This window comes from Salvelinus namaycush, chromosome 14, assembly GCF_016432855.1.
Source record: "Salvelinus namaycush isolate Seneca chromosome 14, SaNama_1.0, whole genome shotgun sequence".
NCBI lineage: Eukaryota > Metazoa > Chordata > Actinopteri > Salmoniformes > Salmonidae > Salvelinus > Salvelinus namaycush.
The window spans coordinates 38,563,571-38,578,619 of record NC_052320.1 but is presented as its reverse complement, the minus strand read 5'-3'; the positions used below and the strand labels follow the sequence as shown (position 1 = coordinate 38,578,619).

Here is a 15,049-nt window from a genome sequence, read left to right as displayed (position 1 = left end):
CTCCGAAATTCACACCAACGATACCCCCCTCACCCCCAAAGGCAAATCCCCACTGCAACTTATACTGCATCTGCCCGTGTTACATTGCAGGGCGATGGACATGACACACAGGAAAAGGGACGGGAAGGTCACAATTGAAAGGCGAGGGGTAATTAGGGGATGGGGGACGACGGGGTGCACGTTAGCCCGGAAAATGGCCACCAATCCTGAGTTAGCGGGAGTCAGCAAAAACAAATACGCACCACTGAAGGCACTTCTTAAACAACAGTGCTTCTGTTCTATGGCATTCAAGTTCAGAGAGATTAAACCAGGGCCTTCCACGCAGAGGAAAGAGTTTACTTTCTGTGTTTCTTTTGTTCTTTTCTTCCCCGTCACACAATATGCACCTCAATCTATCTGCAAAGGGACAGGCTGGGGGCTGATGGGGGAAATAGAAAACCAATGGCCTCCAAACACCAGGAAATAGCTTGCATTTAAGGACAGTGAGGACACCATTTTTTTTTTAAATAACATAAAACAAAAGTAACCAACCCCAAAATCTACCCCCCTCCCCCCACACACCTTGGAGCAGGAGAGGGCTCAGTACAGTACAATACAGTACAGAAGGACAAAGCTGCCTCACTGCACAGTTCACTATGGCGGTTGCTTGATTGATTGGTCAGTTGCTAGGTCAGTTCAGTTGGTTTGTGTGTGTGTGTGGTGTGTATTGTCGCGTGGGGTGTGTGTATTGTCGTGCGTGGTGTGTATTGTCGTGTGTAATGTGTATTGCCGTGTGTGGTGTATATTGTTGTGTGTGGTGTATATTGGTGTGTGTGTGTGTGTGTGTGTGTGTGTCTGTGTTATCTGTCTCTCCAAGGTTGGAGAGAGAGAGAGAGAGCATGGCAGACCAACTGAGGGGGTTCGGCTGGGGGAGTGGATCTCTAACGAGGCCCCCCTGTGGCCCTATTCGTCATCCCCTCCCCCGTACATGTCGGCCAGCTTCTTGAAGCGGGGGCCCCAGTCGTTGAGGTAGTCGTAGTCCTGGTCCCCTGTGCTGGAGGAGTTGAGGGAGCTGACGGAGCCGACCGTAGAGCCGCTGCCCTCGTAGTCAAACACCAGGAGGGAGTCATAGGGAGGGGCCGTGGGGTCATTGTCCGCCGCCCGCAGACCCTGCAGGGAGGGAGAGGAGAGTAAGTATTGGCATACAGGCCAACATGATTATCAAAGGTTAGTGTGTAGTACTATATAAAGACAGAGTAGGCTAGGCTTTTTGTAAGATAACAGCTAAGAAAGCACCATGGAGAAAATTGTAAGTATTGGCATTCAGGCAATATATTGTGAGTGACAGAGTGATGTCATTGGCAGGGATGTAGAATCCCCAAAGAGGATACAGTGGGCTGCCGAGCCACAATGTGTTTGTGTTTTGCCAGACTGCTGGAGCGAGATCAATGTGTGTGTGTGTGTGTGTGTGTGTGTGTGTGTGTGTGTGTGTGTGTGTGTGTGTGTGTGTGTAGGCAGGATGGATCAAAGCTGAACAGCTGCCAACACTTCTCAAGTGTGAACGTGTTGTCACGGCGCCTGTCAATCAAAGCCTTCGTGCATGAGTGTGTTGAGATTGGGGTTACGTACGCGCAAGTGAGCGTGTGCATGTGTGTGTGCGAGTACAGTATGTGCGTGTTTGTGTGTGTGTGTGTGTGTGTTTGTGTGATAACAGCTGTCAGGTAATCTCCATCTCCACTGTTGCCAAAGTTAAGAGCATTGAAACCTGTAAATAAACAACTTGCAGAAAATTCCTACATTTATGCAATATTACCCTCACGTCTCACACATGTACCTAGAACAGAAGGTGCATCAAAATACTTAGAAATAACAGTACACAGTACGTATATACACTTCCATCTTATTTACTGATCTGAATGTCTTATGTTCTGTGTTTGTGTAGTCTCGTATTGTAAGTTTGTCATTCTACCTTGAGTCGTGTTTGGAGTACCTTGTGCGTGGAATTGTGTGTGTGTGTTTGTGTCAGATCTCAAGTAGAAAAGTCCTTGATGAAGGAATAAACAAAACTATGACCCCTGGTTGCCCCCCTCTCACCTCGTTGATGAAGTCCCCGATGTCCCCAGGGTGGGGGACCACCGGTCGAATGGGGTACTGGGACTCAGGGATGATGGGGCGCTCGTCCACCCTCCGTACCCCCGGGGGCTTACTGATGATGTGCTCCAGAGAGTCAGGCTGCTGCAGCTGGCTCAGGTCATAGTCCTGCCCAGAGACACACACAGATAAGACAGCCAACCTCAAGACAGACCTGCCTGGCTGTCAGTGTTTGTGGGTGTATGTGATATATGCTGTATATATACACATACACGTGTGTGTGTGTATGTGTGTAGTTGTTTATAGGTCTGTATCTCTGTTAGTGTGTGTGTCTGTCTGTCTGAGTGTGTGTCTCTGTGTGTGCGTGTGTGTGTGTCTGTCTGTCTGAGTGTGTGTCTCTGTGTGTGCGTGTGTGTGTGTGTGTCTGTCTGAGTGTTTGTCTGTGTGTGTGTGTGTGTGTGTGTGTGTGTGTGTGTGTGTGTGTGTGTGTGTGTGTGTGTGTGTGTGTGTGTGTGTGTGATGGGTACCTGGTCCTCCTCTCCCCCTCCCTCCTCGTCGTATTTCAGGATGTTATCTCTGACATCGTCCTCCGGGTCGATCAGCAGCTGTTTGGTCTGTCTCTCCTTCTCTCTGCGCTTCATCCACAGTACAAACACTAGCACCATACCTGCAACACACACAACACACCTTAAATAACACAATAATACTGCAAAAACACACAACCAACACACCTTAAACAACATACATTATTGGCTTACTGCAAAATAAAATACCACAGAAAAAGCTCTACATATTTGTGGAGGATAGGACTGTACCTCCATACAAAAGTATACGAAAATAATGACATTTTTAGAGGAATAGAACCAGAACCGAGAACGAAAGTGATCTATACTGTTCAGGAGCAGAACCGTTATTTTAATTGCATGGGAACCGGTTAATAACGTTATTTTAATTTCCAGGGATTTTTCCCCCAGTTCCACAAAAAATGTAACAAAGAAATGTGTCTGCCTGCCAGCTGAAAATCGTTGCCAGTGTATATGTGTGTAGGCCACCTGTCCCTCTCTCCGTAGCATGCATAGTCTACTGTAGCTTCTGATGTTACAGACGTGATTCAGAAATTAGGGAGAGAGATTTTTAATTAGAGAACAATGGATTACATTTTTCAATGCTAGTTAAGCATACTATAGTTATCACGCTTCACATTGGATTTATTAACTAAAAAAGGTAAGATGCATTTCTTCTTTTAATTCTGGTGTCGCTCTGCACATACAAGCTTATTAGCTAGCTAGCTTGTTAGCTAGCTCTGGTCTAGCTCTCAAAAACTCTAGGCGGTATTATGTGTAATGTAATGGAACTGAGAAGCCTGATCAAGGCCTAGCTCCGGTCCAACGTTAGCTAGCTCCGGTCCAACGTCAGTTAAGCCAACTCTCTGAAGTTCAAAGACATTCAGAGTTCCTTCATAAATGCCGCTCCTCTGTAGGTATAATTTTTTTTATTTTTTTTATAAATTTTTTATTTTATTTTTTTTATCCCCTTTTCTCCCCAATTTTCGTGGTATCCAATCGCTAGTAATTACTATCTTGTCTCATCGCTACAACTCCCGTACGGGCTCGGGAGAGACGAAGGTCGAAAGCCATGCGTCCTCCGAAGCACAACCCAACCAAGCCGCACTGCTTCTTTAACACAGCGCGCCTCCAACCCGGAAGCCAGCCGCACCAATGTGTCGGAGGAAACACCGTGCACCTGGCCCCTTTGGTTAGCGCGCACTGCGCCCGGCCCGCCACAGGAGTCGCTGGAGCGACAAGGATATCCCTACCGGCCAAACCCTCCCTAACCCGGACGACGCTAGCCCAATTGTGCGTCGCCCCATGGACCTCCCGGTCGCGGCCGGCTGCGACAGAGCCTGGGCGCGAACCCAGAGACTCTGGTGGCGCAGTTAGCACTGCGATGCAGTGCCCTAGACCACTGCGCCACCCGGGAGGCCCTGTAGGTATAATTTTGTGGGCCTAATTCAGATAATGCATGTCATAACAACAAGATGCCCAGCGCTTCATGCCCAGCACTCTCCTCACCTGCGGAATTTCGGTCGCATATCATACCCTACACTACACTTGTCTGTCCAATGCATGCACATAGCTTGCCCGCTCCATAGCAAGCTACTCTATCCATTGGTGAAGTAATATAATGTCGAGATAAACGCAACAAAAAAAAGTTTTAAAAGTTTTAAAAGGAAAAGAAAGGAACGGCATAAACCGTTACTTTTTTGGGGGGGTTTGAACCGGTTCAGAACTTTATTTTGCTGGTTGGAACAGTGGAATGGAACGAAAAAAATGATGGTTACATTCAGAACGAAACGATTGGAAAATAGTTTCGGTTCCAACCCCTGAAATGTAATCCATATAAATACGGTATGAGCACCAGACCACACCATCACAAAACAAACCAGCAAGCAGAACCTCAGCAAAACAAGTCCACATTAAAACCCCCTCTCCGGCAGAACACAATAATAAAACCCATAGGGTCACCAACTCAGAGACAGCACATTCTGATAGCCAGCTAAGAATTCATCTATAACACCACCTTTATGTTATTGTGTTAACTGCATGATAAATGTTTGATGAATGTAAGGCCCAAACGGCCCAGTGTGTGAAAGAGCAACCAATCCTAACCCGTTTCAGCATCTGGTAAGAAAGGCGGTATAATTACATCTGATCAGAGGGATCTGATGTACAGTATGTATGGAGGAGGTGGTGGTAGCTACAGGGGGAATGGGAGGGGGAAGGAAGACATGTTGGTTTCTATTCTCTCTGAGAGCGGTGGTTGTTAATTAGAAAGTGATGGCTCTGAGCGAATCAGAGTGATGCGTCTGGAGGTATGGCAGGTGTGTGTGTATTTCCTACGTGTCTCTGAGTACAAGATAAATAGTTTGTGTGCGTGCACGGATGTTAAAAAAAGCTTCGGAAGTTTGCAATTTCTTGCAATTTCCACTTACATTTCAGACTACATTTTCCCTTACGATACATGTATCAACCACTACAAAATGTCCATTAATTATAATCTGCATAATAATTCACCTTTCCTGTTGATGCAGGATTTCCTGCTGTATCAATCTGGTTGAAATGAAGTTCCTACATATGTTTCTAAGATGACCAGTCCACCATACTCACTGAGCAGTATGATGATACAGATGAGAATGGCAATGATGGCTCCAGTCCCAAGTCCAGCGGCAGCCACAGCCCCGACAAGGGTGCAGTCTCCGTTCTCATCGCACGGACACACCTTGACCTTGATAACGGACCTGTTGGAGAGGGGAGGGTTCCCTGAGTCGGTCACAATCACAGGCACCTCATACACCCCCGGCTCCAGATACTGGGTCCGCAAACTCAACCGGGCATAGTCACCTGGGGAAGGACAGAGAGAACAGACAGACAGAGGTTACTACCACTGATAAGAGACATCTATAGGGGAGAGGCATTTCTTACAGTGAAATATAGTATTCTTTCGAACAAAGACATCAACATATATTTCAGGATGCTATGTATCCCTGGAAATACACAACACAAACAAAAGGGATTCATGTAAACATAACAGTTTTGAAAACATAGCTAGTCTGTGTATGGGGTAAATTGAGCACAGGGACAGAGTTCAACACTTCCTACTTTTTCACTCTAAAAAGTACTTTGTCCCTTTTGACTACCAGGAAGTTTGAAAAGACAGGATCTGTGGGCGAGGCGCTTATATTCATGAGCTCGCCTTGATTGACAGCTCTTATGTCAAGCAACATGGATGCGGTGAGCGGTATTGTAGTAAGATCATCTCAAGCTAATTTGGTGATACACAAAGCGACTCAAACAACATTGAAATTGCATCAGTGATATCTGAGTTTTGAACGACCCTTCTCCCCTTTTGTTCCATCCTGGCTGAAGAACTAGCTAGCCAGTAACTAGCTAACATCAGACACAGATGAAAGGGGAAACATATACTGTACTTATCTTTGCCATAGATGAATAGGGAAAACTTTTAATTCAATTTGCTGACACCTTACAGGTGTCAGTAGAGTAGCAATCAAGCTATATAAACAATTTCCCTCTGCAAACACGTCTTCTCCAATGTTGGTTACAAGGCAGTACTTATTTAAATGAGGTAAGAGAATATAACGTTATCCTTGGTGTATTGAACTAAGAGTTTAATAATGAATCCACGTTTCTGACGTGGGGACCAGTAACTTTTTGATCAAACTTTATCAATGTAGAAGCAACAGTCATTTTTAATACTTTGGTCATCATAAACTCAGCAAAAAAAGAAACGTCCCTTTTTCAGAACCCTGTCTTTCAAAGATTATTTGTAAAAATCCAAATAACTTCACAGATCTTCGTTGTAAAGGGTTTAAACACTGTTTCCCATGCTTGTTCAATGAACCATAAATGATCACGCTCCTGTGGAACGGTCGTTAAGACACTAACAGCTTACAGACGGTAGGCAATTAAGATCACAGTTATGAAAACGTAGGACACTAAAGAGGCCTTTCTACTGACTCTGAAAAACACCAAAAGAAAGATGCCCAGGGTCCCTGCTCATCTGTGTGAACGTGCTTTAGGCATGCTGCAAGGAGGCATAAGGACCGCAGATGTGGCCAGGGCAATAAATTGCAATGTACGTACTGTGAGATGCCTAAGACAGCGCTACAGGGAGACAGGACGGACAGCTGATCGTCCTCGCAGAGGCAGACCACGTGTAACAACCCCTGCATAGGATTGGTACATCCGAACATCACACCTGCGGGACAGGTACAGGATGGCAACAACAGTGTAACAGAGTTACACCAGGAACGCACAATCCCTCCATCAGTGCTCAGACTGTCCGCAATAGGCTGAGAGAGGCTGGACTGAGGGCTTTTAGGCCTGTTGTAAGGCAGGTCCTCACCAGACATCACCGGCAACAACATCGCCTATGGGCACAAACCCACTGTCGCTGGACCAGACAGGACTGGCAAAAAGTGCTCTTTTCTTACGAGTCGCGGTTTTGTCACACCAGGGGTGATGGTCGGATTCGCGTTTATCATCGAAGGAATGAGCGTTACACCGAGGTCTGTACTCTGGAGCGGGATCGATTTGGAGGTGGAGGGTCCGTCATGGTCTGGGGCGGTGTGTCACAGCATCATCGGACTGAGCTTGTGTCATTGCAGGCAATGTCAACGCTGTGCGTTACAGGGAAGACATCCTCCTCCCTCATGTGGTACCCTTCCTGCAGGCTCATCCTGACATGACCCTCCAGCATGACAATGCCACCAGCCATACTGATTGTTCTGTGTGTGATTTCCTGCAAGACAGGAATGTCAGTGTTCTGCCATGGCCAGCGAAGAGCCCGGATCTCAATCCCATTGAGCACGCCTGGGACTTGTTGGATCGGAGGGTGAGGGCTAGGGCCATTCCCCCAGAAATGTCTGGGAATTTGCAGGTGCCTTGGTAGAAGAGCGGGGTGACATCTCACAGCAAGAACTGGCAAAGCTGGTGCAGTCCATGAGGAGGAGATGCACTGCAGTACTTAATGCAGCTGGTGGCCACACCAGATACTGACTGTTACTTTTGATTTTGACCCCCCCTTTGTTCAGGGACACATTATTCCATTTCTGTTAGTCACATGTCTGTGGAACTTGTTCAGTTTATGTCTCAGTTGTTGAATCTTGTTATGTTCATACAAATATTTACACATGTTAAGTTTGCTGAAAATAAACGCAGTTGACAGTGAGAGGACGTTTCTTTTTTTGCTGAGTTTACTTTGATCTGGTTTCCTTCAAATATTATCAAATGATTTTGACTGTTCACCTTTAAAACTTGTAACACAGGTTCAGGCCCTGGTGTAACCTCATACCCCAGTGATAATGCCTTGCATAATGCCTGGGAAGAAAACACTTCAATTGGGGGCCTAAATGGGGGCAAATCCAAAAGGAAGGCAATTTTCATAATTTGAACTTGACTAATCACATGAATGTACTATGCATATTATCCATAACACTGACAAAATGTAATCATTATTTGTATGGGTATATATATGATTGATTGCCCCTGGTCAGATGGAACAATTTACCCCAAAGCAATAATTTGGATTATTTCCCACACAGCTACAAGGATGTTCATGTTAGGTTTAGGACCTCATATTGTAGCTTAAAAAGACCCCAAATGATGTACAAAAATACATATATTGTTCAAAACAAGCTGTTCAATTAATTACTACACTGCCCCTCAGTGACTGCCAGCACTAGCCTGCCTCTGTGGGCTCATAAGCCTTGTGAACATTGCTTGGCTTGTTTTGCTAGCTATTTGCTATGAGGGGGAACTGACCTAATGAAATCTGAGGATTTCATAGCATCAATTATAACAGCACAAAATAAATGGACCGTCCTGTGGTGCTCAAATATGTGTCCGTTCAGTCAGAACTTCTGGGTCTGGTCTAGTCTCCATCCCGGAAATATGACGTTATTTCAGAATGAAAGTTAAATGGCTAGCGCATCATGCTTTGTGACATTATGTTAGCAAGCTGTCCCCAGTTAGTGTAGATAATGTGTTTTCACTTACTACATCTGAATGCTTGTCGCGTTCTCCCTGGTTTCCACTAGTAACCACAGCCACAAAGTCAAAATTGACCATACAAAATGAGCTTTTTGGTCTTAATTTACGGTTCGGGTTAGGCATAAGGTTAGCAGTGTGGTTAATGTTAAGATTAGATTGAAAATCACATTTTAAGAAGATAAACTGTAGAAATAGGTGGGCTTCATGACTTTGTAGGTGTGGTAACTAGTGACGACCATTCTCCCTGGTGCACTCGTTCGTTCGTATATAGTATAAATGAATATGTTGAAAACAGAGGCAGCGTGTGCGGCAGTGGTCATTCGGTTTTATGACATGCAAAAGTCAAATATGTGTATATTTCTTGTCAAAGAAACTTGGCATCATATTTCTGTCGTTAACTTTGTTGACAACTCCAACCACCTTGCTCCCAGGGTATTCAGCCAATCATCGGCCAACCCCCATCTACCCCTGCCGGTCCCGTCCCCTCACCGTTGAGACGTGACACTGTCCAGTTGCGTCGTATGCTAGCAGGGAACGTGGGCAGCTCGAAGACGAAAGGGCCCACGTTGGGGTCCGCGTCTGTGTCTGCAGCCGTGATGTTGATGCCGGCGTTGCGGTTGATGCGCTCACAGATCTGAGACTCGCGGGGCAGCAGAGACGGAGCGTTGTCGTTCACGTCTATCAGATAGATCTGGAGGGTCCCTGTACCGCTGGCCATGGGAGAGCCTGGGCAGGGGGACGGGAGAGGTAGAGAGGAGGGAGGGAAGAGAGGGCGAAGAAGAAGAGGTAGGAGGGGAGGGGAGGAAAGGAGAGGAAGAGGAAGAGGATAGGGGGAGATGAGGTAAGGGAAGAGTTATTGTTATTGTTAAGCAAACACTCATGGCCACACATGACCGCACAGCCATACACACACACACACACACACACTGATAAGAGCACTCACAGCCCTTTCAAACAATACCCCAACAGAACAATGACTTGTAGGGAGAGAGGGAGAGAGAGAGAAAGATGGGGTAGGAAGATGAATTGAGAAAACTAGAGAAAAAGAAAGAGGAAGTGGCGATTTGGAGAAAGCAAATAAAGGGAGACTGCATGGATGAGATGGAGAGAAAGACCGAAAGAGAGAGATAACTAGATAGCGAGATGTATCTCCTGTAATATGAGAGAGAGAGAGAGAGAGAGAGAGAGAGCACGAGAGAGAGAGAGCACGAGAGAGAGAGAGCACGAGAGAGAGAGAGCACGAGAGAGAGAGAGAGAGAGAGAGAGAGAGAGAGAGAGAGAGAGAGAGAGAGACAGAGAGAGAGAGAGGAACCCAGGCAGATATCCACACAGGGATTTCTGGGTAAATCGTGGAGATGATATCCTTATTCTTCTCCCTCCAATCTTGGAATAATACCTTCAGCTGCTCCCCTATCCCCCCCTCACTGTCACAGTGCCGTGAAAAAGTATTTGCCCCCTTTCTGATCGTCTCTATTTTTGCGTATTTTTGATACTGAATATTATCAGATGTTCAACCTAAAACTAATATTAAATAAAAGAAACCTGAGTTTACAAGTATCAAAAATTGATACTTATTTTATTTATTTATTTAACAAAAACCTACAGTGCCTTCGGAAAGTATTCAGACCCCTTGACTTTTTCCACATTTTGCTACGTTACAGCCTTATTCTAAAATTGATTACATGTTTTCCCCCCCTCATCAATCTACACAAAATACCGCATAATGACAAAGCAAAAACAGATATTTAGAACGTTTTGCAAATTCATAAAAAAATATAACTGAAATATCACATTAACATAAGTATTCAGACCATTTACTCAGTACTTTGTTGAAACACCTTTAGGCAGTGATTACAGCCTTGATTCTTCTTGGGTATGACGCTACAAGCTTGGCACACCTGTATTTGGTAGGTTTCTCCCATTCTTCTCTGCAGATCATCTCAAGCTCTGTCAGGTTGAATGGGGAGTGTCACTGCACAGCTATTTATAGGTCTCACCAAAGATTTTCGATCGGGTTCAAGTCCGGGCTCTGGCTGGGCCACTCAAGGACATTCAGAGACTTGTCCCGAAGCCACTCCTGTGTTGTCTTGGCTGTGTGATCAGGGTCGTTGTCCTGTTGGAAGGTGAACCTTTGCCCCAGTCTGAGGTTCTGAGCGCTCTGGAGACGGTTTTCATCAAGGATCTCTCTGTACTTTGCTCCATTCATATTTCCCTCGATCCTGACTAGTCTCCCAGTCCCTGCCACTGAAAAACATCTCCACAGCATGATGCTGCCACCACCATGCTTCACCATAGGGATGGTGCCAGGTTTCCTCCAGACGTGACACTTGGCATTCAGGCCAAAGTGTTCAATCTTGGTTTCATCAGACCAGAGAATCTTATTTCTCATGGTCTGAGAGTTCTTTAGGTGCCTTTTGGCAACTCCAAGCGGGCTGTCATGTGTCTTTTACTGAGGAGTGGCTTCTGTCTGGCCACTCTACCATAAAGGCCTGATTGCTGGAGTGCTGAAGAGATGGTTGTCCTTCTGGAAGGTTCTCCCATCTCCACAGAGGAACTCTAGACCTCTGTCAGTGTGACCATCGGGTTCTTAGTCACCTCCCTAACCAAGGCCCTTCTCCCCCGATTGTTCAGTTTGGCCGGGCGGCCAGACCTAGGAAGAGTCTTGGTGGTTCCAAACTTCTTCCATTTAAGAATGATGGAGTCCACTGTGTTCTTGGGTACCTTCACTGCTGCAAAAACTTTTTCGTACCCTTCCCCAGATCTGTTCCTCGACACAATCCTGTCTCGTAGCTCTACGGACAATTTCTTCGACCTCATGGCTTGGTTTTTGCTCTGAGCTGCACTGTCAACTGTGGGACCTTATATAGACAGGTGTGTGCCTTTCCAAATCATGTCCAATCAATTGAATTTACAACAGGTGGACTCCAATTGCAGAAACATCAAGGATGATCAATGGAAACAGGATCCACCTGGGCTCAACTTCGAGTATCATAGCAAAGGGTCTGAATACTTATGTAAATAAGGTATTCCCGTTTTGTATTTCAAATACATTTTTAAACATTTTGAACAACGTGTTTTCGCTTTGTCATTATTGGGTATTGTGTGTAGATTGCTGAGGATTTAAAAAAAAAATATATATTTTTTAGAATAAGGCTGTAACGTAACTAAATCTGGAAAAAGTCAAGGGGTCTGAATACTTTCCGAAGGCACTGTACGCAACACCCAATTCCCATGTGTGAAAAAGTAATTGCCCCCTTACACTCAATAACTGGTTGTGCCACCATTCTCTGCAATGACTTCAACCAAATGCTTCTAGTAGTTGTTGGAATTGTGTCCCACTCTTGCATGCAGAACTGCTTTAACTTAGCGACATTTGTGGGTTTTCAAGCATGAACTGCTCGTTTCAAGTCCTGACACAACATCTCAATTGGGATTAGGTCTGGACCAGGCCTGGGCAACTCCAGTCCTCGGGGGCCTGATTGGTGTCATACTTTTGCCTCAGCCCCAGCTTACACACCAACAATCAACTAATCATGATCTTCAGTTAAAAATGCAATTAGTTTAAGGTGTGATTGCTAGTGATAGGGGAACACCAATCGGGCCCCAGAGGACTGGAGTTGCCCAGGCCTGGTCTCGACCTAATCCCAATGAAGAAGATTTAAAAAAAGATTTATGTAAAGCTCACAGATCTGGCGATTAAACTCGGCAACGTTGCAAGACATTTGACATTGAGGGCAGAAGAGGTGGAGAGTGAGAGCGAAATAAAGAGAACTTAGATAGGAGCTGGAAAGAGGTGGAGAGAGGGAGAGGGGTAGCAGAGAAGGATCGCTTGAACAGGACAGTAATAAGGTTGACTTAGAGTAGGCCACAGAAACACCTGAAGCAGAGACACCCAGTCAAATAAAAGTGTGGGTTGCAGATTGGGATATTGGCATACCTTGTTTCCTGCAGTCATGATCATATACATCATTTACGAGTTCATAACCTTTGACATTTAGCAGCAACAGTGGGGAAGCTGGCTAACTGACAGACGAAGTGGTCGAAGGAGGAATTACATTTACCATGGGGAGACTATCATTTCAATGTTTTCTGTTGTACAGTACCAGTCTCCAATACTCCTATGATGACCATATCCACAATAAACAGAGGTGTGTAAATAAAACCTGGTAGCTGCCTGCCAGTCCGTTCTCTGTGGTCTACCTAGTGACAGACGGACCATATTGTATGTTCTCATTCCATCGAAGTCCAGGAGATGAGTTCCTCCTAGACTAGTCTGTGTGTGACTCCCTCTACCTTCACTGCTCAGATGACTACATGGCTAAACCTCCAGCACTGCCCACAGCACTATGGATACTGTGTCCCTAACTTTCACTCCACTGCGTAGTCCTACTGTTTCAATCTCTACTCCCTACCTTTTCTACTGGAACAAAGAAGCTACTTGTGAGTGAAGAGTGGTAAGACACACACCACATAGCCTAAGCACATGCATGCACACACACACACACACACACACACACACACACACACACACACACACACACACACACACACACACACACACACATGTACGCGCACAAGCAGACACACACACACACACACACACACACACACACACACACACACACACACACACACACACACACACACACACACACACACACACACACACACACACACACACACACACACACACACACACACACACACACACACACACACACACACACACACAGAGAGACTGGAAGGCTTCCCCTGTCTGGTGGTTTAGTGAGTTAATCCCAGTAATGTATGGGGGACATGTGGAAGCAGCTTGCTGAGGCTGATAGGAGAATTATGGGGGTTTTAACCAGCTAAATAAATAATTATGTTTGTGTAAATTCCTCAAAAGGATTTGTATTAGTTTTTTTCTTGATGTCAGCTAAAAGATTCCAGGCGTGAAAAAAGGACTTCTAGCCCCTTATGTTCTTTAAAAAGGAAACAAACAAATACATAGGTGGGTTAAAACAGACGTGTGTAGGTGACTTGGTGGTGACAGCCATGATAATATGGTTGCTCTCTCTGACAGTGTTTCTCTCCCAAATACTGTCATCCCCCCTTTTCTGTTTCTGCCCACTCCTCTCATCTTCCCTTCCTCCCACAACCCCCAGCGCGTTTTACCATAATCTCTCACACATTATTACTATAGACACTCCCCCTACACCCACACAGTCTGCAACGAACACACACACACACACACACACACACACACACACACACACACAATTTAGTCATTTAGTAGATGCTCTTATCCAGAGAGACTTGCAGGAGCAATTAGGGTTACCTCAAAACTGGGTTACCTCTGCATGATGAGAGGGGAGCGACAGAGGTGAAGACAGAAGCAGAGTGCAGAGAAACCGCGTCACAAGCAACTCATAGGGTCAGAGGGCATTCAAAAGGTTTGTAAGGAGAGAGACAGGGACAGAGAATGAGTAATGGAAAAAGAGAAGGAAAAGGAGAGAAAGAGAGACAGAGGCATGGAAATGACGGGAGCGTGTCAGCCCTAATGGGTTTGCTGTCTAATCCCACCCCAGCTAACACATTTGGTTCCTTGGAGGTTCTGAGAACGAAGCCATACGTTTTCTGACCGGTAAAACTGAACGTTTGTTTTTTTAAATGTTCTGAGAACGGAAGAGAAAATAATGCCTGTTCTAGGAATGTACATTTTTAGGGGACGTTCTGAGAACATTTTACTACGGTACCCTGAAAGTTTTCCTGGGAAGTTTTGTTAAAGTTCTGAGAACGGGAATTAAAGGTTATTTGAAGGTAATTAAATAATGTTCTGAGAACATGTTTCAATAAGATGTTTTAATAACACCGCTAGCTTAGTTTGAGTTAACTGTTTTGAATGACAAGCACAGATAGGACACATGGATATTAATTTGCTTTGGCATTAATCATGCAAACACACGCCTTTTTTATTGTGGCATGGTGTCAGTCAGATTGCAACCTATGATCTTCTCTTCTCTATACATGGAATGAGTCCACTGTGCCACCAGGAAGGAGCTAGCATGACATGTTTGTTTTTTTACTCATACAAAGCTTTTCATTTTAGTCTATTCAAACAGACCCCATTTCAAACGAAACAAGCACTCATTAAGATCAGGTGTGGCCGATTAGTTGCCGCGGCCAACACACCTGAACACGCTCAACAAGATAGAGGATAGAAAGAGTTCTGTTGACGTTGAGAATGGAATGTGTGTGTTCCCGAAATAATATTCTTAGATCGTTCTTTGAATGCTACTAATGTTTTCTTGTGCTTGTTATGGAAAGGATTGTTAATGTTCCGAGGACATTATTTTACAATAGAACCACGAGGAAACCTGTAGAAAATGTTAAGCTGAAGGACTGAAATTCCCACAAAGGAACGTTGT

The 15,049-nt window shown here is 45.2% G+C and overlaps 1 protein-coding gene across 1 annotated transcript in view; it reads right to left on the bottom strand.

Moving 5' to 3' along the window:
- Positions 1 to 843: 843 nt before the first annotated feature.
- Positions 844 to 15,049, bottom strand: part of LOC120058744 (cadherin-4-like) — a 93,942-nt gene continuing 79,736 nt past the window's right edge. Inside the window, exons 10-14 of the mRNA XM_039007485.1 lie at positions 9,129 to 9,365; positions 5,238 to 5,471; positions 2,598 to 2,737; positions 2,074 to 2,238; positions 844 to 1,149 (exon numbers count right to left, since the gene is read on the bottom strand). Coding sequence (XP_038863413.1) covers positions 943 to 1,149; positions 2,074 to 2,238; positions 2,598 to 2,737; positions 5,238 to 5,471; positions 9,129 to 9,365 — 983 coding nt within the window. The 3' untranslated portion in view covers positions 844 to 942. The remainder of the gene's footprint in view (positions 1,150 to 2,073; positions 2,239 to 2,597; positions 2,738 to 5,237; positions 5,472 to 9,128; positions 9,366 to 15,049) is intronic.